The sequence below is a fragment of the Balaenoptera ricei genome, chromosome 1 (assembly GCF_028023285.1).
Source record: "Balaenoptera ricei isolate mBalRic1 chromosome 1, mBalRic1.hap2, whole genome shotgun sequence".
Taxonomy (NCBI): domain Eukaryota; kingdom Metazoa; phylum Chordata; class Mammalia; order Artiodactyla; family Balaenopteridae; genus Balaenoptera; species Balaenoptera ricei.
In genome coordinates this window covers 5,684,156-5,710,469 of record NC_082639.1, presented here as the reverse complement: position 1 = coordinate 5,710,469, position 26,314 = coordinate 5,684,156, and the positions used below count along the sequence as shown (strand labels likewise).

At 43.6% G+C, this 26,314-nt stretch overlaps 1 protein-coding gene across 9 annotated transcripts in view; it reads right to left on the bottom strand.

Moving 5' to 3' along the window:
• LOC132356876 (calmodulin-binding transcription activator 1) overlaps positions 1 to 26,314 on the bottom strand; it is a 90,790-nt gene that overhangs the window by 10,322 nt on the left and 54,154 nt on the right. For 2 of the 9 annotated variants that reach the window (XM_059910542.1, XM_059910479.1), the window contains exons 2-12: positions 21,693 to 21,832; positions 18,226 to 18,422; positions 17,437 to 17,515; positions 16,874 to 17,189; positions 15,915 to 16,438; positions 11,194 to 11,381; positions 10,465 to 10,711; positions 9,219 to 9,290; positions 6,066 to 6,259; positions 5,138 to 5,212; positions 2,358 to 2,388 (exon numbers count right to left, since the gene is read on the bottom strand). In XM_059910542.1, coding sequence (XP_059766525.1) covers positions 2,358 to 2,388; positions 5,138 to 5,212; positions 6,066 to 6,259; positions 9,219 to 9,290; positions 10,465 to 10,711; positions 11,194 to 11,381; positions 15,915 to 16,438; positions 16,874 to 17,189; positions 17,437 to 17,515; positions 18,226 to 18,422; positions 21,693 to 21,818 — 2,049 coding nt within the window. In that variant the 5' untranslated portion in view covers positions 21,819 to 21,832. Of the gene's footprint in view, positions 1 to 2,357; positions 2,389 to 5,137; positions 5,213 to 6,065; positions 6,260 to 9,218; positions 9,291 to 10,464; positions 10,712 to 11,193; positions 11,382 to 15,914; positions 16,439 to 16,873; positions 17,190 to 17,436; positions 17,516 to 18,225; positions 18,423 to 21,692; positions 21,833 to 23,679; positions 23,737 to 26,314 lie in introns of those variants that run through there. The other 7 variants (XM_059910626.1, XM_059910161.1, XM_059910325.1 and 4 more) reach the window with 7 other exon arrangements.

Genomic DNA, 26,314 nt, shown 5'->3' with positions numbered 1-26,314 from the left:
GCATTCAGGAAGTTAAGGTGGGGACTCTGGTTGGCATGGAAAAGCACTTTTAGAAAATGTACTCTTAAAAATGATCATTAACATACCAGAACCTAACAGGCTTCAAAAGTGCATAAGCAACCACTTTTACTAAAATGTTGGATCCTTGCAGCGGACGATATAAATTGCATATAACATGCAAGACACTACAACTTATAGTTAAATTGATTACTAGGGCATGCATCTGTTCTCTTGGAGGTTTTTTTTTTTTTTAATGGAAAGAGATATTATCTATGTATGCAGAGAGAGAGAGGGACTAGAAAAATGGACATTTGTGTCCCCCTTTTCTCTTATATTTCAAACACAGACATCACTGAGCCAGCTCCACTACATGGGACCTGAAATATTTTAATTGGAAGCAACTGCCTAATTCTAGAGAGGTCTGACTAGTTAAATTTACAAAGACAAGTAGCTGCTTTATTATTATTATTTTTTTAACAAATTTCTCCTTCGGTGACTATCCATGGTTTTCAATAGGTGAGGCTTCAGACCTTTTACAGGGATCAGGTTTTGATTTAGGAAGAACTTATAAAAACTCAATTCTTCTATCACCCCAGGTTGGCAAACTACAGCCCATGGACCAAATCCAGCCCAGTGCAGGTCTGTGTATAAATACGGTTTTATTAGAACACAGTCACAACCATTCATTTTTGGATTGTCTGTGGCTGTTTTCATGTTTCAGTGGTAGAACTAAGTATAGTGGTTCCCCCTTATCCATGGTTTTGCTTTCAAGGTTTCAGCTACCCATGGTCAACTGCGGTCTGAAAACAGTAAATGAAAAATTCCAGAAATACATAATTCATGAGTTTTAAATTGTGTGCTGTTCTGAGTAGCATGATGAAATCTCACACTGCTCCACTCCGTCCTGCCTGGGACGTGAATCATCCCTTTGTCCAGCGCATCCACACTGTATACGCTACCTGCCTGTTAGTACAGGAGAAACAGTGTGTGTACGTACACATATACATAGCGTTCGGTACTATCCACGGTTTCAGGTATCCACTGGGGGTCTTGGAACGTATCCCCCATGGATAAGGGGGAACTATTATATTGCAACAGACATTTATTATCTGGCTTTTTAAGGAAATGTTTTTGGACACGTGCCTTAAAACATAGTGAATAAATATTACCGTCAACATAAATGTAGTGATATGGGAAATGATCTCTCCAGAGACATTAGAAGTTTGAGATTTTTTCTGAAGCACGATCTTTTCTCTGAAATCTTGCAAATGACTAAATACAGTATTAGTGTAAGGTAAGAAGGGAGGGTGTTGGATGTAGCTGAGTTGATAGAGCTAACTGCCATGTTATATTTTACCTTATTTTTTTGCCACGTTAGATTTTTTTTTTTTTTTTGCCACGTTAGAGTTTAAATGCATCTTCTCTTAAGACAAAAGCTGTCAAGTTAATCTAAATTCAAGTCTGATTTTGGTGAATTCAATTCCTGGCTTTTAAAAACCAGTTTTCTGCCACTAAACCGTTTATTATAACTTAAGATGTGTTATAGTCACATCTGCATACTTACAAATCAGCATCACATTCTAAGATCTCACGAACACTCACAGTGTCCGTGGAACACCTACTCACTATCATTTCTTTAAAACACCAATTCTCTCGGAACATCCACTCTTGACTGCAAAATAGAATATACAGATTTCGGACACTTCACACCACCCTGTCTTTCTTCAGCGCTGTCATTAAATGCTGGAAGACAGGTTTGCTCCCTATTGGATAATGAATGTCCTGAGTTGGTTCAGAAAGGGCAGCTCTGGGTACTGACTTACCTCACAGCACCAGGGAAAGGGAGAGTTAGAAGATGAAACTATGTAACTCTAAGCAAGAAATAGAGGAGTTAAAAGAAAAACATCAGTATTGCCTAGTGAGCCTTTTTCCTTTAGAAATTTTGACACGGCAGTAGCTGAATTTCACGTGGCAGATTATTTTCATCGCAAATAACCACTTGCTTAAGGCTTTGTTCTAGTGCAGGCTTGTTTAGATTTACACCTGTCCCACCAGCCACTGTGTATTTCACACTGACGGCTTCTCCCACCACGTGCTACGCATGCCCTACGGTGGCTTCAGAAGGCCCTCCCTTTCACTCGCTCATGCATTTGTATGTCTACGGTTGTATGTGACTGTTTTCCTGTTGTATAAAGTAGCAGTGTTAGTAATTAGGGTTAGTTTTTATCTTATTTCATTCGAAATGGATGTGAAACTTTACGGGCATACCTAGACTGCAGCCCCATGCAAGCAAGCAAAAAGCAAAATATTGAAAATGGAAGATAAAGAGAAACTGGCTAGCAGGCAGCTAAACTCACCCTTTTGTACAGCCTATGGTCCACCAGGGGGCTTTGGACAGTAAAACAACACCAAAGAGCTATTAGCATGTGAGGGTCACAACAGAAATCTTATAAATAGCTTTATTTCAACAAAAAAGACTATAAAGTGTTTTTTTTTTTTTTTTTTTTTTGGAAAAAAAGAAAAGGAGAGTGGTGGTGGCATATGTGAAATGAGCAGGTAGGAAATTCACCAATTTCTTTTTCAGTCTAAAAATGTTGGGGTCCATGACTGAGCAAAATCCTTAAAGAAATGGGACACTTCTTATTGATTCCTGAAGCCATTTCCTACCTACCTTTTCTGAGAGGGTGTCACATGAGGTTTCCTATTTTAATGCTTCTAGGGGACAATACAGATGACAGTTTCTCTTAAAATAATATTCAATAACCCAGAATGGCAACAGGGTGACACTCATTCTAGGGAAAATGAGTTCAAACTTCCAGGATAGATTTTTCAGGATTTCTTCAGGTTCCTTCATTGAATATATGGGAATGGAAAGTGAATAGTGACCTTACACAGTCAGTAGACAAAGGTTATTCCAATTTGCCTGCACATTTTTCTAGCATCTGGAATATCAAAGGGCAAGTAAAGAAAAGAGCCAGTAGGGGTCATTGTTTAATCCCAAATAAGGAACAGAAATTCAGACCCATAATCTGATGCTCTCTTCATAAAAAAACCTTCTTATTAGCTTCATGAGGTTATTACTGGTTAAAATATGGACCAAAGAAAGGCAAAATCCTCAAGAAATGCTTTTCTACTCGTTTACAAAAGGAGAACTCTAAAAACACGAGTGAAACGATTCCTTCGTTCAGCCTTCTGTGGGAAGCAGCCTTTCAGGCGTTTATGTTTTGCTTAAATATCTCACCCTCTCAATTCACTCAGTTCACCCAATGTAACCACGGTAGGCTTTGGCCAAAAAAAAAAAAAAAGAAGAAGAAGAAAATGAACATGGGACTTTATGTAGTTCTGCTCACAATGACCAAGGTGGCATTACGTATACATATTTTCAAAGTTTGAGGATAAGACCAGAAGAACCAAGGAGAATTTAACTTGTGAACATTTGTTTGACGTGGCTTAAGGAAGAGCCATGTTGAGGCGATTTCCTCGAAGATAAAACCTGCTAGGAAAGTGTTAACCACTGACTCAGCAGTGCTGGATTGAATCCTCCTGGGTTTTTTGTTTTGCAGGAAGAAGAGGAAAAGGGGAGAAGAGTGTGAGCACGTGTGAGAATATATGAAAAAGGGCCCAGGTAAGGCCTTGATATTTTCACCAAAGGAAGAAAATCAACTCCTCTATTTGGCTGCAAGTCCCCTAAGGCTAAATCAAAGGTATGAGTAAATAATAAGGAAAAGAGACTGACTTTGGTAAGGCCTGGAGGATTCATTTCATTACATCCTGGCCATGCCGAATATTCTGATATGCATTTCCTAACAAGACTTGCTATTTCAGAGTATTGATATGGGCACCTCATTGCTTAGCGTCAAGGGGAACACCCCATCACTGCGTGGTGGACAGCAAATGCGCAGCGGAGGAATACGGTAAATGTGCATGAGCTGCCCTGGCAGCATTCTAGCTAGAGAACACCGTATATAACCTAAAAAATGTTCCTTTAAAAGTTGTTATCACTGTGCATGTGTGGTTCTGTCCACGTTCCCTTCCATGGTCATGTAAACGAATTATTTTGTTAATTTAAGTAAAAGTGCACACAAGTAGCCAGTTAACCCCTAGTAAGTCTCAAAGTTAAAATACTGTCAAAGTTAGCAAGTAGACAGTTTGAGGGGAAAACAAACTAAAGTGAAACCTCTGCGGAATCAAACTGCACCTGGACACTCGGGCTTTGGGTACAATTAAACAGGAAAGAGGAAATCAGACGTTAAAGAGCTTGCTTTCAAGTTTGGGTCTGTAAACTGCATAGCTCCCGATGCACAGAAAAGCGACAAAACTACGTGGAGAGCCATCTAAACACAGCTCAGACGGCCAATGTCACAGAGGTCAGGCCGGAATATTAACCCAAGTAAAGAAAAGAAAAACACGGTTCACCAGCCCCCAAAATCTGAGTTAAGGACCTCGTCTTCACCAAGGCATCCCAAACTCAGGAAAACAAAGAGAAACCCCCCTGGCGTAGCTCCGCAGGAAGATGCTGGGGTCACCGGAGCCCACTTCTAGTCGGAAATGCGCCTCCATCTCGGGTGCGTTTCCTGCCCTGCCCAGTTTCATTCTGACCACCTCTCTCCTGTTTCTCATCACAGACTAGCTGGAATTGATCACTTGATGGAGGGTGTTAGCTCTGACACGGCCAGTAGAGGGCACCAACTATTTAGTGGAAATTCTACATCAGAAAATTTGGATGGCATGAGTGGTGTCCCATCCTTTCCTTCAGAATAGAAAACTCTGTGTCTTTTCTGTTTGGACACACGTTAGCACAGTAAGGGTTTAGAGTGAAGAACACACGGCTAAAGAAAAATCTGGAATGAAAAGCCAGTCCGACTAAGTTGTCCTTGCACCCAAACTGAAACAAAAACACTGGCACGATCTCCGTGGTTCAGTCTCTACACAGCATCGTCTGGAACAGCGACCGGTATTCTCACAGCAGCAACTCAGTCCCTAGTTAAAGAGTTCTGTCATCCTAGTGTCACTTGGGACGTGTACCCTGATTATTTGTGGGGGATTAGCTTCACCAAGGAGTTCATGAGTGGTTAAGGCGATGAGGGTGGTTTTATTATTCTCGACGAGGAAAATGTCAGGATGAGGGTTAATGTACCTGTGGCGACAGCGGCGTAGAAACCTCATTATTTTTCGAGCAGCCTGGTCCTGCTTTTTGGTTAGCAAACTGCTCCTGAAAAAGCCAGAGTATGAATTACCGTCACGAGAAGGGTGCTGTAAAGCTTCATGTGCGAAAGTTGAAAGCAGGTCAGCGGTGAGAGAAAACTCTTAACCAAACAGTTTTCAGTTAAGAAAACTCTTAACCAAACCAAAACTCAAACCAAACAGTTTGGTTAACCAAACTCTTAACCAAATCCAACAGCACAAGCCTATTTTATGGTTCTGGGTCTGGGCATCACTGGGAGAGAAGGAAGGAGGGGACTACAGACACTTTCTCCTACTCGGAGGGAGATAATAGAAAGACTAAAGATAAGATGTCCTGTAACTGTTCTTCCCCAAGTCTTTATAAGCTCGTTTGTTCAAAAAGGCATTAGACAGACTTTCTCGGTGTAGAAATTGATTCGCCTGTGTTTGCCGCTCTCTTTGGGCTATTATTTTCTAAACTTCTTTCGTCAGTGTATTTTTCCGGCGCTAGAAGTTTTTATTACACTCTTCAAAATGGAGTGGCTTAGTGCTACTTACTCTCCCAAGGTCTCAGGTACAGAAACGCTACAATTTAGACCATTATATTACAGTGCCACCTTTCTGAGTAGGAACTGTGGTCCGGCCAGACTCTGATACAAGTTGAAACTGGGTGGCGGCATCAAAATGATTGGATGGGGGGTGGAGAGAGAGAAAGGAGAAGCTAAATAGACAAAAACAGGCAGAGCGCACAGGTGTAACTCTACGAACACGCGCCATCTAGACTGGTCTGGGAAGAAAAGAGCTGCAAGACGCTTTACTCCTTGTACAGGCCTGCGTGTCAACACGGGGCAGTTCTTTCGACTCAGTCGGGGTTCTCTTGGCCGCCACGAATCTTGACCCACCTGAGTTTCTGCTGTACGATGACTGCCGTCCGCCGAGCCTGCCGTCTCCTGCCACAGTTTTTATAACTCCGGTAAAACTTCTGGATCAGCACAGCAGCACGCCGGCTCTGCTGAAATTTTTTTTGTTCGTAGTAACTTCGGAATTTGCTCTGGATCAGGATGGCAGCCTGTGTCATCTTTTTATAAAGTGCATACTGCAGGGGGGACAAGAAGAAGCACAGCAGTAACAAGGGGGGCCACGCAGGCCTGGGTGCCCTCTGAGCCCACCAGGTGGGGACGGCAAGAAGGAAAACTTTTCCCTTTCTTTTCATATTCGCTGGGGTCGCATCATTAAAGAGGCAAACTAGGCATCTTTTCACCTACCTTTCCAAAAGGCAAAATGTTACTTTAAGGGTTGCCTTCAGACAATGCATTGCTTTAAATGTGGGTTTTTTTACCCCCAAATATCAAAATTGTTTGCCCTTTTTGGAAAAACGTTTTAATGGCAATAAACTGAAACATTTAGGAATCGAAAAAGTATTATTTAGGAAGTAAAACCTGAAATGCTGAAGATGAATATTTCCTATCCAGTTTGGAAACATTTTAAATTAACCTCCCATTTTTAATTGGATGCCTCCCAATTCCTGCCAAACACAAATCTACTTAGCAGTCAGCATCTGATTTCTAACTAGCATTCCACTCGACAAATTTCTGAGTTACAAGGTCCCAAATACAAGGCTTATCATGAAACGCTGACACCTTTAAGCCATTTTAACCTGCAAAAGATTAACGCTTGTAAGACCGACAGGGGGGTGAAGCCATGAAACTTGGAAAGCGGCCCCGGAGCCGGGGATGGCTCGGGAGGCAGGCCCAGCACCCTCCGGCCAGCTTGCCGCAGAGATGGAAAGTGAGGCATGAAGGCACGGTGCGGGGAGGGTGGGTCCTCTTCCCTATCAGAGTTCAGGCAGGAAAAATGCAGAGCTCTCCAGATTTTAAAAAAGACTATGTCCAGATTGCTAACGACATAGACTACAACTCTGGGGACGAGAAGTCACAGAGAAGCGCTTTGCTCACAAGAAGGCGACTTACCATCAGAGGGACAAGTATTCCTCAGAAAATCCCTGCGCCTAAGTATCTCTCTGCATGTACGAGGTGGAGTGAGGGAAGGAAACAGACACAGGGCCCTTCTGCAAGAATCCTGTTTAGTCTTATCTGATCCGCCTGACATTCTCATTTGGCCAAAAGTCTTTTAAGACAAGAGCGCTGCATCCTACAGCGTTTCCATCACCTTGACCTGTGTGCTCTGCATGGTCAGAACCTCCCGGGCCACGGTGAAGCACGATGGGAAAAAGGGAAATATCTTCAGTGGCTCACAGGGTTCATGGCAATTGTTTTCGATGGATTGTTTAGATGGACACTGGCCAAGAAAATGTCCAATGACTGTTACTGCTGAAACCCACTGCAACGGCATCACCACGTGGTCCCCAGAGGATAGATGTGCTGTGGTGAGGTGGCCGGGCGAGGGGGGTATGCCTACGGAATGACCGTGCCATCTTAATGGCCCCTTCTTGTAGCTGGTGATGGGTGTGAAGTGTGTGACTCTGGTGGAATGGTTTGTGAGAGGACTTGGGTGTATCATTACCTTCAAGGCTATCCATGTCAGCTTGGGGGAGAAACAGAAAATACAAGATTAATGTTAGATTGCCGAATAGAAGGAAATGAAAAACCAGAACCAGAACCAATGAAACTCCCAACCAAAAACAAAACAAAAAGGAAAAAAGGCAACCTGGCTATCTTCATGCCTTCCATCTTCTAAAATACTTGTCTTATATTTGTCAGTATTTTTTTTTAAATGCCTTCCGTCTTTCTGGTTGTAGCCAAGACTTCTTTGGGAGGGGATTAAAAAAAAAAACCAAACTCGCATTTTGGAATAAATACCTGCTGAAATCACAGACTTGAAACTTTGATTCTGAGTACTGCTCGGGCTAACAATAAGCCAGGATGGTTCCCTGTTGTGGGGCTACAGGGACTGTGGTGTCAGCGTTTACACAATAAACCTTCATTTCCTGGGATCATGAACTCGATTGGCTATAAGCTAAAGAGGTTCCCCGCCCCTCACCATTAGAGCTCAATCCTAAAGAAACTTGAGAACATGGCAACCTGAATCAGACAAATGCTAGAAATAACAAGAGAACAGAATCCTGAATTTCTGTGTGGCTGGTATACATCTCAGCATTTATTATTCCTTAAATAAAAATGTAAGACCTACCGAAAGCACAACCTAATAAAAGGTTCTAGAATCTACTGACAGGACCGAGCTTTATTGTATGAACCGGTCAAAACTCAATTCGGCAATTTTTAACATTTTATCACCACCTAGGTGGTTAGAAAGGTCTAATATTTACTTAATCTCTCTGAGCCTCAGCTTCTTCATCTGTAAAATGGAAATAAAATTGTTTACTCCAGATATTTTTGTAAGGAGAAAGTGAGATGATGAGCCTAAAAGATCCAGGACGTACTAGGTGCTCTCTTCCCCAGTGATGGGAGCTACGTGACCCTGCAGGTAGTTTCAGAAATAGCAATACTGCACAAAAGAGTAACTCAGATACTCTTCCTGCAACACTTAACTAAGGAATACAAAACAGTTTAAGATATTCTGGGCTTCTTCAGATTTTTACAATTCTTCATTTTAAATTGGATAAGAAGAAGCCAAAAGGAAAACCCGCTAAGGATGATGTAATGTATATAATTCAAGGTCAACGATAACAACTAGTATTTACCTGCTCTAATCACCATATTAAATTCCCTTGAGTTCTTTAATTACTAATTAGTTTATAGGTAAAATGCCTGAGACACAGAGCCTTATTTCAGACACAAATAACTTCCTCGGTATCAGACCAATGTTGCAGGCAGGTGATACCACTAAGAGGCCAACGATCCGAACAAAAATTATTTTGTGGCATTAGTTGCAGGTGGCTTTTTGTTTGCTTGTTTTTGTTTTTTTCCCTTCTGGAACATTTCCCTTTGGTTTTTAATCAAGACAATTCAGAGTCAGTCTTTGGATCAGGCACTGGATGTTGTGCTCTTTGCCAAACCACACACCAGACTCCCCAGGCCTGTTTGGATGCTGTGTGAATAAGGCACGTTCCCATGGCGACCCAGAAGCTGGCTCACCTGTTTATATTTTCTGTAACAACGCTGAATGACAGCTGCTGCCACTTCCTGCTGCTCCCGCAAGGGTCGGCCCTTCAAGGGAAAGTGAGGCAAGAAAAGAAATAATGATGTAGCATAAAAAATGCAACTTTCCCAAGACTTAAATGGAATCATGACTCATTTAATTGACTTTCTCAGAACTGAGACCAGAGGTTTACCAAAATACAGTGATAAGTTAATACCAGGATAAATTTAAAAAATGAATTTACAGAATAACTCTCTGATTATTCCCGCTTCTAAATAGAACCATCATATTTGGATGTTAGGAGGCCTAAAACAATATTCACTTTCAAAGTATTTAAAGAATTAGGTATTGCACTATTTGTCCTTATAAATTTCCGCTCTCTGCTGTCTTTCCTAAGATAACACCAAGTCCTCTACTTTTGTTTTTATTTATTTATTTTATTTTTGGCTGCGCTGGGTCTTCGTTGCTGTGCTCAGGCCTTCTATAGTTGCGGCGAGTGGGGGCTACTCTTCGTCGTGGTGCACGGGCTTTTCATTGCGGTGGCTTCTCTTGCTGCGGAGCACGGGCTCTAGGTGCACGGGCTTCAGTAGTTGTGACATGAGGGCTCAGCAGTTGTGGCTCACAGGCTCTAGAGCACAGGCTCAGTAGTTGTGGCGCACGGGCTTAGTTGCTCCATGGCGTGTGGGATCTTCCTGGACCAGGGCTCGAACCCGTGTCCCCTGCATTGGCAGGTGGATTCTTAACCACTGCACCACCAGGGAAGTCTGAGTCCTCTACTTTTGGATCAATGATTGATGGCTCGTAACACCTTCTTAGGGAGGTCAAAGACTCCTCTGAGAAACTGTGGAAGGCTCTGGACCCTCTCCCACCAAAAATGCACTTTACCATAAAATTTTAGGGCAATCAGTCACCAGGCCTCCAGCTAGAAACCCCTGCTCTAGGTCATAAATTCCTTGCGGCAGAGGTGTCAACTTACTTTATATTAATTAGATAATAAATATCCATTATTATTACCAACAGTTAAGTTCAGATGGTTACAACCACCACACTACTTGTCAGTTTTATTTCACTAAAGCTTCTGACAATTATTAATAATCTCATGGGACCTAATTAATAATGTCAAATAACAATTCTATCAACTCAGAAGAAAAAAAAAGGAAACAGCATATGTTTTAGTTTGAATGACTCTGACTTTTCCGGATCTTAAGAGTGTCACCACATCAGGACTCTATTGTTTTTTACCTTGTATTTCCGGAAAGCTGTCTGGACAAGCCTGGCCGCTTCATAGAGTTCTCTCTGTTCGTGATCAGACAGAGTCAGCTGAGCAAATTCATTCTCCACCTTCTCACTGGTAGACGCACTCAGGAATTCAGACCAGTCTGCGGCGGAGGGAAGGCTGGGTTTCTCGAAAGCTATTTCACTGACTGGTGAGCCTACAGGGCTCAGGCTGGTATTAGAAGAAGGGGTTAGAGGCTCGTTATATGCACTTCTGAAACAAGAGGAGACACAGGGGAGAGAGGCTGGTGATTGGTTTGCATGGTCCATTGCACGCTGGTCAATGAGACAAGATGGTACCTACTGTGGACCATGAAGGATATGCCTTCACTCAGCCCAGAGAGCTGCTAAGCAGACTCTGAATGTCCTTCAATTAGTAACTTCACATTGAGCACCTGTTATGAGTTTAGTACTGTGCTAAGTATTAAATCCACTGAGTCCACTATCCAATTGTGAAACTTCAGTTGAACTGGCGGGGGATCACTAAGATACATTATCTCCTGCGCTCTGATGTGGGAAGAAAAATCATGGGAGAGGTGAGGACATGAGGGGGCCTTGGAAGAGGCAATGGAACTCGTCCTAACGTTTCCTTCCTTCCTTGACAAGGGCGTTCATTACACGGAACTCCTCAGATCCAGTGGGCCTCCTGAGCCTCCACGTAAACACAGGAACTTGCCCTGACCTGACACTACTGACCTGATCTGGGCGGCATTTGGCAGATGGTCTACGTCAGCTAGGTAACCGGCCAGCCAGCTCATCGTACTGCTGATGGTGGCCGCGTCTGTCCTCTCCAATGCCGGGGACTCCATGGGCACAAAGTTCTCCTGCTTGATCCGCTCAGGGGTGGCTTCAATGATGTGCTCTGCCAAGGTCATCATGTTCACCTGGAGCCCGGAGGTCACAGAACACTCAGGTTAGGGTGGCACCTTAGAGGTTATCCAGGCCTACCTCCACTCCCCCCACCTTGGAAAGAAAGAAAGGAGAGAGGGCGGGCTTACACCTCAGTCCAGTGCCCTCCAATCTCATCGTAAGGTTTTCCAATTCACCTGAATGTGCTGAGATCCCAGATCTGATTATCTCCAAATCATAGTTTGGTCCCAAACCTTAAGTCTTCGAGAACGTCTGGCTTGTGCCTACTTTCTACTCTCAGCTAGGACCAACCAGTTAAGGATGCTATGACTGGGCAGTCCTGGTCATATTATTGTAGTGACACTACTGGTTACCTGACCACCATCACCCCATTTTGCCTTGCCCAGAGAACCCCAGTTTTGTAGAGAGCAGCAACGAGCCAACATCCAGGGGACAGCTCGTGACTGATACAAGCCAACTGTCCTAATCCCCTTCTTGGTTTCCCACCTTTCGTGCACCAAGGAGGGGAGAGGATCTGTGACCCACTTCTGGACAGGAGACTGCACAGAAGTCTGCTGGGTGGGCTCTGGGCAAAGCTTTTGCTTTCCTGATGAAAGGTATCGATGCACCTGGCCCTTTCCCTTCCTCTTCCTGCTCTGACTACAGATGAGCTCCAGAAGCCACATTACAACCATAAAGCAACAAGCACGAAGAAGAGAGGCAAAAGAACAGAAAATCCAGAAAAAATCCTGGTCCCGGAAGGCATTACTGAGCAACTGAACCTCTGGACTTCTATGAGAAGAATAAGTCATTTTCTTATTAAACCACTGGAGTTAGGTTGCTGATACAGGCACCCAAAATACATTCCTAATGGATGCATTTAGGAATCCGCAGAACTAGCCTGGAGTAGATATATTTGGTCAGAATCAGAGATATAACCTTGTTTTTAAAAGTTTCCTTGCACATCTCTTGAAAATGGAAGTTGAAATATAGCAGTTTAAGTTTTTAAGTGAATTGAAAATGTTCTGAAAGGATCTATACAAAAATGACAAAATGCTTATCTTACAACATGCGTGAACCTGAAAAACATTATGCTAAGTGAAAGAAGCCAGACACAGAATATGACAGTTTATGATTCCATTTATACAACATTTCTAGAAAAAGCAAAATTCTGGGGGAGGGAAATCAGATCGGCGGTTGCCCAGGGCTGGTATGGGAACAGAGGGTGACTGCAAAGGGGCACAGGGAACTTTTGGGGGGTGATGGAAGTGTTCTAAATGGGACTGCGATGATTGCGCAGCTGTATAAATTCACTGAAGTTCATTACACTGAACACTTAAAGTGAGTGAATTTTATGGTATGTAAATTACACCTCAATAAAACTCTTAAAAACACTTATCTTGGGTAATTTTCTAAATTTTCAACAAAGAACAAGAATTATTGTGACAGGAATAAAAATGAAAACATTTAGGGAAAAAAATATCACAGCTTTTCTTTTCCTTCTATATTGGCTCTCTTGGTTTGTGAGTCAAACAGGAGGAGGTAAGTCCTACCTTGATTTATTTTTCATTAAAGTATTAAAAAGTGGAATTTCTGGAGACGGAAGGTTATAACTATCTGTAGTCACTCCTCTCCCAAATCCTCTATTCTATAAACACGTGTCAGTGTAAGAACACCTTAATATCATAATAAATGCAACATTCTGAGATACCAAGTAGCTGATTTTTCATTGTGATAGCTACAAAAGGCCATGGAATTTAAATGACTTTCAGGTTTTTTATTCAAATGATGTTGGGTTTTTATTTACATTCTCTTTGGGTCCTAGTATATGAGCAGTTTTCATAAATGGGCTTGGATATCTAAAAAGAACACTGATATGTATATTTACTATGTGTATTCATACATCTACATAATTATATATATCATATATTAAATATACATACAAAGTCAAACTTTCTAATTGTATTGTCAATATTTTCATATCCTCTTCATACCTGAGCTGACAAATCTTGAAACAGTTGTGTCAGTCTCACACTATGATTATAGTTATGGTTTCACCTTTCTTCATCTTTACTTGCTTTAATATTTGGAAGCTATGTCGTTAGGTGCATAATGGCTCATTACGGTCATATCGTTTTGACAAATTATATATATATATATATACCATTTGCCTTACCTGTACTTTTTATCATTTTTCTTTTTATATTCATTTGTCTGTTATATCTTTACCTATCACATCATTTTCATTCTTTCTGTTTCATTTCATTTTAATTCTTTTACAAGCAGTATATAGTATATTTTGCTTCCTTTTTTTTTTTACCCAATCTGAGAATCTTTTAATAGAATTAACAGTTTCCAAAGTGGGAATAAGTCATGTTTGAAAATATTCCTATAATATTATGTTATAGAGTATTATTTTTGTTGTTGCTTTTTTCTTTATTACCATTACTGAACTTTTCCTGAATGGGCCAAATTTTCTTTTTTCCCCCTTAAATGACACAGAAATTCTGTAGCCTGTTTTTACACTACCTATTAACTTGACATTTCTAACAAGCATATTTCAGGCTATACATACCTATCAATATCATAATTGGAACAAACTTTGATTTTCCCTGGACAGGGGAACTGCTTTAGTACACTATTACCTTCCTCTCCCTACCTCCCTGGTTTTGTTAAAACAATTTAGAATCTTAGTTCTAGGTTATTTTTTGAAACATTATTTCTTCTATTTAAAGAATTGCTTATCATGCAACCACACTATCAATAATTATTCAGAGATATCACTATTACCGGTTTTACTGTTCACTCCTCCATGAACTCTGGCTTGCCATTTCTTGAATTATTTCATTAATTTTAATTGTTATTTTTTTCATTTGGCTAAAATGCTTCTTTAGACTGCTGCTTTTTTCACAGGTATGTGCTCTTAAATTAGCAAAATATTCTCTGACGTTTCAGTGAAAATATAGAGTAGATTTTTTTTAGGTTATTTTCTATTTCCTGCATCAACTGTTTCAGTAAGGGCCAGATGCTCTAAAGCTGTGCTATCCAATGGCTATTCAAACTTAAATTAATTAAACTTAAGTAACATTAGAAATTCAATTCCCGAGTCACACTGAATACATTTCCAATGCTCAGTACCACACATGGCCACTGGCTACCATATTGGACAGGGCAGACATAGAATGTTTCCATCACTACAGAAAGTTCTGGTGGCCAGCACTGTTCTAGATGCTCATCTTGGTTCCCCTCTTTTAAGCTGCTGATTTTCATAGTCTGGTGATTTATTATTATATGTTTATATTTATAAATATTGTTCTGATTGCTCAGAATTAATATCTAGTATGGGCTCCAACAGAAATTGTTTAAAACAGGGCTTTAACTATGGCAGGTCAAATCTAGCTAGCTGTTTGTGTAAATAAAGTTTTATTGGCACATGGCCCACTCATTTGTTTAATACTGTCTAAGGCTGCTTTTGTGCTACAAAGGCAGACTGAACAGTCATGACAAAGTCTGTATTGCCCACAAAGCCTGAAATATTTACTATTTGGCCCTTTCCAGAAAAAATGTGCCAACCCCTCATCTCAAATATTATTTGATTTCCTGGGGAAGGCCTCCCCACAATTGTAGTGGTTGGTAGATCAGTAGTGGGGCGCCCACCACGCACCAGGGATGGAAACATACTGGTAAGCGTGCATGATTCTTGTCCTGTGCTAAACAGTGGGGGCTGGTAGGAAGGGTCCCCTGGGATGCAATGAACAGGAGTGTTTTAGCAACCAGACCTATCTAGGAATGTTGTCTGGGATACGAGATCCCCAATCATTTCTACAGGCACAGGTGCCCTAGTGAATTTCTTATGGGAGTTTTCTCCTTTTATATTTGTTTTGGATTCTATCAATGGGAAGAGGGAAAGAGAGGAAGTCAGACACATGTTCTAAGGATGCTCATTTTGTCCTCCCCATAGAGTATATTTTAATTAATGGAATTTGCTTGTTTAAGAGCCTAACCTCAAATTTACTTCAGTATGTATTCTCTTAATCTGTAACAAGTGTGATGCCCTAAAAGGATCCTGGATTTATTATAAAAGCAGTCAATTATCAGCTTTAGGGATATTCCGCTGCCCCTCATGAGAGCCTCAGACGATAGATGCCTTTACAAGGACTAGATGCTTGTTGTGCTTATCAAATCACTTACATCATTCAAATTCTACCCACAGGCCTCCTGTTTTAGCCATTATCAGGCTGTGACTCTCACTAGTACTTAAAACAGCAAAATCAGTCACCCTGGATACAAGGAGGAAGCAAAAGACTTACTGTAGGAGTTTTCAGGAGCTAGTACAAGGCTCTACTGAGATCTGGGTCCCTGGTATTTAGGCCCTGTTCACAATGCTTGAGTCACAAGTGAAAACGTGGCCCAAGTAAAGAAGACAGTCCAAAATTCTTATATATAAGCCCAGACTTCGAACCCTTCACTGGTGAGAAAATGACACGACCTCTCGAAATTGGCAGTAAAGATCAAGGAAGCTAGGACGGATGGACCAGCCTCTGCAGGTTTACCTTCCCCACGCTCACCTGTATATCATCCATGGGCTGTGAGCACTCCTCACTTTCTGCACTATCACGGTAGGACCCCAGCTCTGTGTTCACCACCTCTCTGTTAGCCATCATCAGGACACTCATTGGTTCCCGTGGACGCACCTGTGAAGGTGTTGCATCCTTTCCTACACTGGTCCCCTTCGGATTTCCAGTCACCTGTACTGTAGACACACCAATGTAAAGATCTTTGGAATTCCACTTTACTACCGGCTGAGATCCAGAGGCTTGGAATCCTGCAGTCTCTGGAGTGGGAGGGGAGATTTCCCGGCTGTAGTCCCTCACTCCTTCACTGGGGCTGATTCTCTCGGGGACAGACTGCTTAGAACTAGGGCTCTGCTTCCTGATATTTGGCTGTTCCAGACTCAGTGCAGTGGAAAGCAGCTTCTCCTGCCTTGCCTGGAAGTACTCAGGGTTCAATTTATGCTTTTTGGGAGCTGGATAATCTTTGTGGCTCTCACTGCTGTAGTAATTAGAGGGTTCAGACCGAGGTCTTCTCAGCTCTGAAAAGTACAGTAGAAAGGATAGTCAGGACAGGCGATACGATTAGGAATCCTAAAGAATTAACACTTTCTCTATGCCTGAGAGACACAAAGCGCAAAGCCAGAACTCAAGACATGTCCCTCACATTTCAATACTCCCCAGCAGCATATACTACAATCAGATAATCCTCCTCCAAAATCTGTAGCTCTTTCTTGCATGAACATAGTTTTTTTTTTTTTTTTTTTTTGCTACTTTCTGCAGTTTTGGGGTGGGATGGGCCGGGGGAAGCACTAGGCATTCTAATAACTAAAAGGAAAATTAGAAACACTAAAAAAAAAAAAATCCCCAAACCCTTAAATGTATGTGAATATCCTATGGACTTTTCTGAGGGTAGCTGCATGAAAGCAAAAGGGAAATCTGCCAAGTTCTGAGACGTCATCATTTAAAATGTTTACCTGGATTGGTACTTGCAATAACGGTGACTCCTTTGGGTATTTCTGGGGAGTTGATGGTTTCGCTGTGCCACTGGGTCATCCAGCTCTCTGCACTGGGTTCCTCGCTTGGAGGACAGTGGATTCTGGGGTTCTGTCCAAGCTGAGCCTGTTCGTCCCTCTGCAGGTGCTCCAGACACTCTGCTAATTTCACATGACCCCTTGACCTGGCAATTCCCAAAGGCAGCCTTCCTAGAGAGTCCGGAATAGAGATGGCCCGACGGTCCCACTTGTACAGCACGACAGCTGCTTCTAAGTGCCCGAGAGCACATGCCCACATCTGAAAAACAGAGAGACAAAGTGAGCTTCCTCAGTACGAGTTAAAAAACATATTTGACTTTTGCCATTGCTGCCAATTGACAAATTGGTCCTTGGCACCGATCTCAATGGGGCCATAAAACGTTACCATTACGAAGTAGCTCCGATACATGTCGTATGTTCAATGAGGGATAATACAAAGGGAACCAAGCACATCCCTATGCCAGCCTAGAAAAACAGTTCGGGGAATAAATGAACCCATTTCTTACCAGAGGAGTACAGGAGAAGTGGTCCACATTCAAGGGGTCAACCTCCAGTTCCAAATCAATGCTATCTGCATGCTTTGTGCTGGAACGAACAGCACCAGAAATTACTGCACAATGAATCCACGTTAAAAAATACCAGAACGTTATGAAACTCACAGAGATGAAACCAAACTGGGCGTCTCACATTCCTGGAGTGAAGAAATACAGCCCCAGACTCCCTAGGGTGCTCTGGGCTCTCCGTTTTGCCAGAGGCCCAGGGGAAATTAAAAGTCCAATGTTGGGGCTTCCCTGGTGGTGCAGTGGTTGAGAATCTGCCTGCCAATGCAGGGGACACGGGTTCGGGCCCTGGTCCGGGAAGATCCCACATGCCGCGGAGCAACTAAGCCCGTGAGCCACAACTACTGAGCCTGCGCGTCTGGAGCCTGTGCTCCGCAACAAGAGAGGCCGCGATGGTGAGAGGCCTGCGCACCGCGATGAAGAGTGGCCCCTGCGTGCCGCAACCAGAGAAAGCCCTCGCACAGAAACGAAGACCCAACGCAGCCATAGATAAATAAAATAAATAAATTAAAAAAAAAAAAAAAAAAAAAAAGTCCAATGTTTAGTTCAGCATCTCACTCAGGACTTCTCGGGCAGAAGTTCATAGAACTTCTTGGAACTGTCCACAGAGAGAGCCCTTGGCTCTCAGGCTACCACGCTCCCCGAATGGCCAGATTTCCCTCCACCAGTGGACCCCCTAAGAGGAACGCCTGTTGAGGGGTGAGGATGACAGCGGCCGTCGGGCCCCAGCCTTACCGCCATTTGATGAGGGTCTGGATGAGGGTGGCGTAACCCTGGGCCGCGGCCAGGTGGAGGAGGGTCATTCCACGGAAAGTCTTGGAGTGGATCAGATGCTTGGACTTTGCCCAGCAGGCGCGACTCATCATCTTCTCGCACACGACAACCACGCGGCTCTCAAAGCAGCTCCCCAGGGTCCCGGGGCCAGGCGCGCACTGTAATAAAACGGCACGCGTTCCGATCGGAGGACCAAAGGCCCTGCAGCAAGTCAGCGTTCGGATGCCGGCGTGGGAAACCAGTGCTTTATGATTTGCAACAGAAAACGGGAAGCATGAAGCTGAAAATAAGACATCTCGAAAGGGAGAACAGAACGTGCTGCGTCCAGCTCAGTGGCACATGTCCGCAGCTGGGCACATGGTAATTTTCTGTAACTCTAAGGACGTCAGAGTCTGTCCGCTGCAGCTGACGCTCTGATTGTGAGCTTTGTGCTGATCCAGCTCAGGGAAAGTATATACTGCTAAAAAGGAAACGAACAGAAAACATGGCCCCAGCCTCCCAGGTGAAGCAAACACTGCAGGCAGTAAACTGTCAGGGGACAGCAAGGCAGGGTAACTTATGCTTCCACCACCGGCTGCCTGGAGCTCTTGACTCCCCTGCTCCTTCTGAAGGAGAATTAAGTCACTTAGATGGGGATTTTTCTCCCTAAAGAAGCACTTAGAAATATCCAGTAATACATTTGCAACAACACGGATGGACCTTGAGGGTGTTACATTAAGTGAAATGAGTCAGAGAAAGACAAATACTGTATGATGCCACTTATATGCGGAATCTTATAACACACACACACACACACACACACATACACACAAAAGCCTCCTGACTTCATAGATACAGAGAACAGCCTGATAGTTGCCAGAGGTGGGGGGAGGAGGTGGGCAAAATGGGTGAAGGGGGTCAAAAGGTATAAACTTTCAGTTATAAAACAAGTAAGTCCTGGGGATGTAATGTACAGCATGGCATTTATAGTTCATAAGACTGTACTGCATACTGGAGAGTTGCTAAGACAGCAGATCTTAAAAGTTCTCATCACAAGGAAAAAACAATTTGTAACTATGTGTGATGATGGGTGTTAACTAGCCTTATCATGGTGACCATTCTGCAATGCACACAAATACCGAATCATTATGTTGTACTCCCGAAACTAACATGATGTTGTATGTCAATTATATCTCAATTGAAAAAACAGATTTTTAAAAATCCAGTAATAACCCAGTCCTTTATATAAAGCAAAAAGAACACTGGGGAAGGCATGAGAGACCGAAATTTAAGCGTTCTTGCTAACAACAGAGGCACACGAGAAAGAGAAATTCACTCATGTTAGCCACCTGGCTTTCTTCTTTTTTTTGTAAAAGGAGGTTGTGAAAGAAGAAAAATAGAATCAAAGTTAGGAACCTCAACAGCTTATCTGAGTCTCTGCTCTAGGACGTTTACGTTTCACCCCCCCCCCCCGCCCCACCCCGAATAAATGGCCCTTCTGGTCTAATTCTCCTCTCTGGTATTATTTTAAAGGTATTTTGTCCAGTTACAAACCCCATGAAATTCAATTACTACAGAAACACTGTTGCTCCTCATTGTTTTTTGTTTTGAAATCTGGAAAAAAAAAATGCCTGCAAAAATAAAAAGGCAGAGGATGGTTATAATGTCACCCTCACTAGAACTGTCGTGACATGTTTAGAGGAGCACAGTCGGGCAACCCCGACCTGCAGCAGAATGACCTTGACTCGAAAGGCCCAGGCACGGCTGCTCTATACACACCAGACAGACACATTCAGGGGCACACGGAAGTCACTTGGCAGTGACCAAAGAGGGAATTTCTTTGCATTAACAAAAACAGTTCCATCTCTATCACATAAGGTAGACACAGATATTTATTGAAGCCAACTTAAACTGATGAAAGAGTATTCAATAGCAGTTAATATGGGATCAGACAATAGGACAGTTGCCAGATAGTTGAGCTATAAAATGACACTACTCTCCATTCCCTTTATGCAGCCTTTGTTGGTGAAAGAAAAAGGATTTCATGGGAATCTCTTATTTTAGCCATGAGGTAGATAGCAAATAATGTTTACTTCTTTTTATAAAACAGTAGTATCAGGCAGACAGGAAGCCTTAATAATATTTTACTTTGTGCCAAGTCTTTCCTTTTCCATTGATTTCTGAAGATAGGAGAGAAATAAGAAGGAAATTCCCGGAAAAAGGTTACTTTCGGGGGTGTGGTACCATATGCTTTGTTTTCATCTATTGTGATGAAATAGATGTGTTTCATCTATTATTAAAAATATTACTAACACTTGATATTTACAAGGATCATAAAACTCCAAATGTTCACTTAAAAATGTAATTGTTCAGAAAAAAATCAACATTCATCTTGAAGAGAAAGAGGGGGAATTATTTGAGGTTTTTAGGTGATGTCTCAGTGGTGGAGGTAAGAAACACCATCAGTCCCTTTAAATTCATTCTAGGGGACTTCCCTGGTGGCGCAGGGGTTAAGAATCCGCCTACCAATGCAGGGGAAAACGGGTTTAATCACTGGTCCGGGAAGATCTCACATGCCACAGAGCAACTAAGCCCGTGCGCCACATCTACGGAGCCCACACTCCTAGAGCCCGTGCTCCGCAACAAGAGAAGCCACCGCAATGAGAAGCCCATGCACTGCAACAAAGAGTAGCCCCTGCTCGCCGCAACTAGAGAAAGCCCACGCGCAGCAATGAAGACCCAACAAAGCCAAAAAAAAAAAAAAAAAAAAAAGAATTAATTAAAAAAATTTATTCTAGGGCCTCCTGAAAAATAATTTCTGCCTAGGAAACTTCCCCAAAATGAAGCTCCTAAATGAAATTGACATAAAGCCTTCAAGACTAATGGGACTCTAAAATAATATTTGATGATTTCCCTGTACCTGACAATAATAATGCATTCATCACGAAACTGATGAAAAAGCATATGTAACAATGACAGAATGTATAATATTCTACTGTTCTGCACTGAAAAATTACCAAAACAGTTTCTCTGGGCCCTTATAAAACAATTATGTTCTCTATTTATACTTGAGATAAAGATAGAACACAAAACACAAAATAGGTTCTAATTGAACTCTGAGCCCAGCGCATCTGAGTCATCTCTTGGCCTCTGTTCTGTCACTGGATGCCCGCCCTCCCGCTGGCAGCTAACTGCAGTGACTTCTGAGATCAGTAAGTGATTTAAGGCTTAGGGAGATGAACCACTGAGAAGCCCCACAGTCCAAGGCTTCTTCCCCAGCACACGGAGTTGAATACTCAGAAACACAGGGACTACAAAGCACCCCCCTGCCTTTTGCCTCTTCCAGGAAGGGCGCCAGCAGCAGCAGAGAAGGGACTTGTGATCGACGGCCTCGCACATCAATCAAACATTAGACACCACGAAAGGCGACAGTCCGCGCCGACTCGTACCTGAGCTTGGCTTCCTCCGTTCCCACTCCCGCTGCCCCCTCCTCCGTTCCCCTGCTTGTGCTGCTGGGACCCGGTCATCTCAGCCATCCTCCTTTCCATCTGCTCCAGTCGCTCAAGGATGGACATCCTGAACTGGTTATCTAGGGCAGAACAAGGAAGAGTGAGGTTGTGTTCTGGAAGAAGGGCCATTAACACGTGGCCTAGGCGAGCCTGCAGGACGGCCATCCAAGATGGCCACCGACTCAACCAAATCACACGGGGTTTGTCCAGGCTGGATTTCTCCAGCGCGGTAGTGACCCTGACACTTCACACAAGACTGCAGCCTCGACAGCAGCCCACAGTTCTCAGCTGAAGGAACAGAAAACCTCTTTTTGTCAAGGTCTTGGTTTCAGGTTCCTGGACCTCATTTCTTTGGCAAATTCCCCAATGGAAACCGTGAAGAGAGATCTGGTAGATAGGCCTCTAGAGCAAACAAATGAAATGAATACAATTTAATTTAAATCACTGGAAGAAAGCAATCATTATGGGAAAGAAGAACACATACAACCCCACACAGATGTAGATATCTAGATTTTTTTTTTAAGTAGTATCTTTTGCCCACACACTGAAAAAAAAAAAAAAAAAAAAAGATTTTATTTTCTGATCCAGGCTCTAGCCACAGACACACACATACATTAGAGCTGGGGTAAGGTAAGAGCAAATGCAAAGGCCCTGAGGCAGAACGTTCCAGGAGCAGAAGCCATGTGGCTGGACCACAGCAGAGAGGAGAGAAGATGAAGCTGGAGAGGGGGGTAAGGACCAATCAGGACACAGTTAAGAACACTGGCTGTGCCATATAATAGCTGTGTAACTTTGAACAAAACCTTTGGTGTCTCAGTTTCCTGCACTCTTAAATGGGGATAGTAACTGTCCTTACCTCCGAGGGGTGTTGAGAGAATTTAACAAAGTAACAGATGAAAATGCTCAGGACACGGGTAAGTCCCAGATAAGTGCGCCAGCCATCAGCGTCACCTTGTGGCATGTGAATGAAATGTCTTGGGAAATTGATCAAACAGCTGTGACAACATAGTTCTTCCTCAAAATTGCTAATGGCGTCACTGTTTTCAAAATACAGCCAACTGAATCATGAAAAGGAGTACCCCCGGAGAAGAAATATTTTATCAGCGTTCCTTGCCACCCTGACTGCAAATCCTGACACTAGTGAGTAAAGCTTATCGATCCTACGAGAGATTAAAAAGCGGACGGAGCTAACACTTACCGAATCCGTGCCAGTCACTGTGTAAATAACTTTACAAATGTTAACTCATTTACCCTCACGGCCATTGTGTGAGGTCGGTCCTGTCACTGTCTTCAATTTACAGATGAGGACACGGAGGCATGAAAAGATACCTAGCTTATCCGTCTCCAGGACCCGGAGCTTAGCCCCCATGTGACAACAGGAAGGGAAAGTTATGGGAAGAAAAGATGCACAAGGATTAGACGGTCTTACCCGAGGGAACAGAGCTTTTTTCTCAAAGTAAAAAGATAGTAAATACCTGTTTCACGGGGAAGTTTTCAATACTGAATGTCAAATTGATCTCACTTTTCTAAACCACAAAAGCAAGAGGAGGTAGACTGCTTTTCAAGAATTGTGGTATTATTTTCTTAGTAAGCTATTTCCAGGAACAACATGAGAGGAAATAATCCTTCCTCTTTAAAAGTGAAAGGTAACGTCTCTGTTCCAATTTCATGCAGACAGATGTGACCAACTCTGAGGACCCTCTAAGCATCTCAGTGGCACAGTCACGGGTGGGGGAGTAACCCTGAATGGATCTGCTTGTGATGCACTGGCCATGGCCGTGGTCATCCTGTGACCACTAATGGAAAACAAAGTGACTTCAGAGTTGATTCTAGAATCCTTACTCCATGCCCTCCTCCTTAGAAAACGGAAATTTTGTAGAATGTGGGACTTCTCCATCTGGAGCCAACTGAGGACAAAGAATTTTACCTTTTAAAAAGAGTGTTATTCCAACTGGAGCAGCGGTTATCCTTCGTGGTCTGTTTATAAACTCTCCCTGCTCCCTCTTGATCCTGCTATCCAGACAACCACTCATCTCTGAGCCCACCCAGAGACCCTCACTCATCCCACTGAAACAGCTTAAGCCTCTATAGCCATGTTCTGATGATTTCTTCTGCCAGCCTGCAAATCTTGCATCTATTAAGTGAGTGTTCAGAATCAGATTCGCTTCTCTCGGAGATCGGCTTGCGCTTGTCTGGAGCACAGTGGCCAAGGTTAACATGCCACGTCACGCCAAGGGGCAGAAGGGCACAGAGCTCGCCACCCGGCTGTGCTCAGCCCGTCGGGGTGGCTCTGTCCTGGCTGCGGCGGTGACAGCGCAGGCAGCCCCGGCTCGTCCCCCCAGCTCCGCCCATCCCCCACCCATCCCCTGCCAAGCGTGGACACGGCAGACCGACCCTCCCCGACATCACGGAGCCAGGCCCTGCCAATGCAGCTCCCCGCCAAAACACTGTCACCACGACGCCCTGTCTGCCCCAGGGGTCACTGGCTCCTGCTCCTGGGCTGCGTGTCCAGCTTCGGCGCCACAGTGGACTGTGCAGTCAGCTCTCGCACGTGATTAAGCTGCTCTGAGAAGCACTTCGCGAAGATACTCAGAAGCAGTTTTTTGCCTCTTAAGAAAATTATATCGTGCAGAACGGCATCTCTGAGCCTCTTGACTCCAAAGCGGGGAGGTAGTGATGATTAAAACATTAAACAACTGAGCTGGCATCCCAGAGAGTCAGGTCTGTGCCACACTGTGAATCAAGAATCGGAGCCTTTCTGATCATATTTCCTTTCCTCTGTAAGGCTTCCTCAGAAGGATAAAATGATGGTCTCCACCTCTCCGTGACTGGCAAGTCAAAAGCAACAACTTGATGCTTGTTTCGGCTTTACAGCTTTATTAACTAAAACATTATTGTAAAACACTTGGCAAATTCAGAGCTCTCTCTCATCTATTGTGTGAAATTATAGGATGAGGGTAATACAATTAGAAGCAAAAAACTTTTTCTGATTAAAAAAGTACATTTAAAGATCTATTTGTTCATGCACAAATATTTATTGAGCACCTACTGTGTACCAGGCACTGGGGGATGGCTTAGTGAAGAGACCCCTGTGCTCCTTTGTTGGCCAACAAATAATTTCTGCAGCCTGAATGAACCTGGGTTGTTAAATTAATGCACTGTGGAGGCGGGGAGGAGCGGAAAACAAATAACGTACAGATTGAGGGGGCTGATGAACTTGGCCGCAGTCTTGCCCATGATGTTTCAAACAGAGCCAACAGTGATTCAGCTTTGAGGGGTTGCCACCCCGCCGTCCTTAGGACAGTCTGAGTGAAGCGACTGGACTGCTACCTCGTGAGACCCGGCTGCACGGAAAGTAAGCTGAGGGCACCCGCTTCCCGAAGCACGTGAGCCTCCAGGGTTATGCGTCTGGGTCCCCCCTGCGGCGGCAGCGGTGTCTGGGTGCTTACCCTCCGGCCCGTGCCCGCCGCAGGCAGTGTGCCACCCGAGTGGAGGCGTCTGCTCAGCCTAGTGGTTCTCAGGTGTCAGCAGGCATCAGAATCACCCCGTGGGCTTCTTGAAACACACTGGTGGGGGCAATGCCCAGCTTGTTTTGGTGTGAGTGTTGGTGTTGGTTTTGCTAGGTTTGGGTGAGCCTAGAGGTTGCGTTTCAAACGTGTTCTCGGGTGATGCTGATGATTATGGTCTGAGACCACCTTTCAAGAACCGCTGCTCTAAGACCCCAGCCTCCTTCCTCGAGAATGAATCCTCTTTCCACCCCAGTGCTTGTTAAAGAAGGACCCCAGGACCACCTGCTCGAGCCGAAGCACGGGTTCCCACCCAATGTGGACACGCAAAATGTCACCTCCTGTACATCACACCCGGTCCATCCACACGGGCTCTGCCAACAGCCTTGGGCTGTACATCTTCTCAAGCACACAGCAATTCAGACCTGACGACACTCGAAAACGATTTAAAATCCACCTCCTTGTGCTGCTCTCTGCAACTAACCAGGCACTACTCTCTCATCCCCATCAAATCTTACCTCTTTCTTACTTTCTTCTTCTTCTAAGTGGGATGTCTTCCCAGGTGTCTGTCTTTGCCTCCTGCTTTTCTCTAAAGCAGTTTATTTACTTGCGTGGTTTCAGGGAATGAGATCTTTCAACTGTCACGCAGCAATTCCTTCCCACTACATTCAAGACACACGCACCCACCTACCTGTACCCCAGACAAAAGGTAAATGATGCTGATGGCTTTGCAGCAAGTCTGGCTCATGATTCATTCCAAGCCTCTTCCCGAGCCTGTTCGAGCTGCACCCCTTTTAGCAGAAGCAGCATTTCTAGACTGGGCAGCGATGATATAGTGGAAAGAACACTGGAGTAGAGAGAAGAGCTCCAGGTTTAATCCTGTCACTGTGTGACTCTGGAAAAATAATGACCACTTTGCACCTCAGTTTTCTCTGTAAAATGGGAATATCACTATCTGTGCTGCCTGTGAAGATGAAATAAACCGAATTTTTAAAAGTGTTCAGACTCTCTTAAGTCTGAACCACTATTGGACAGGGACCTTTTTTACCCAGTCAT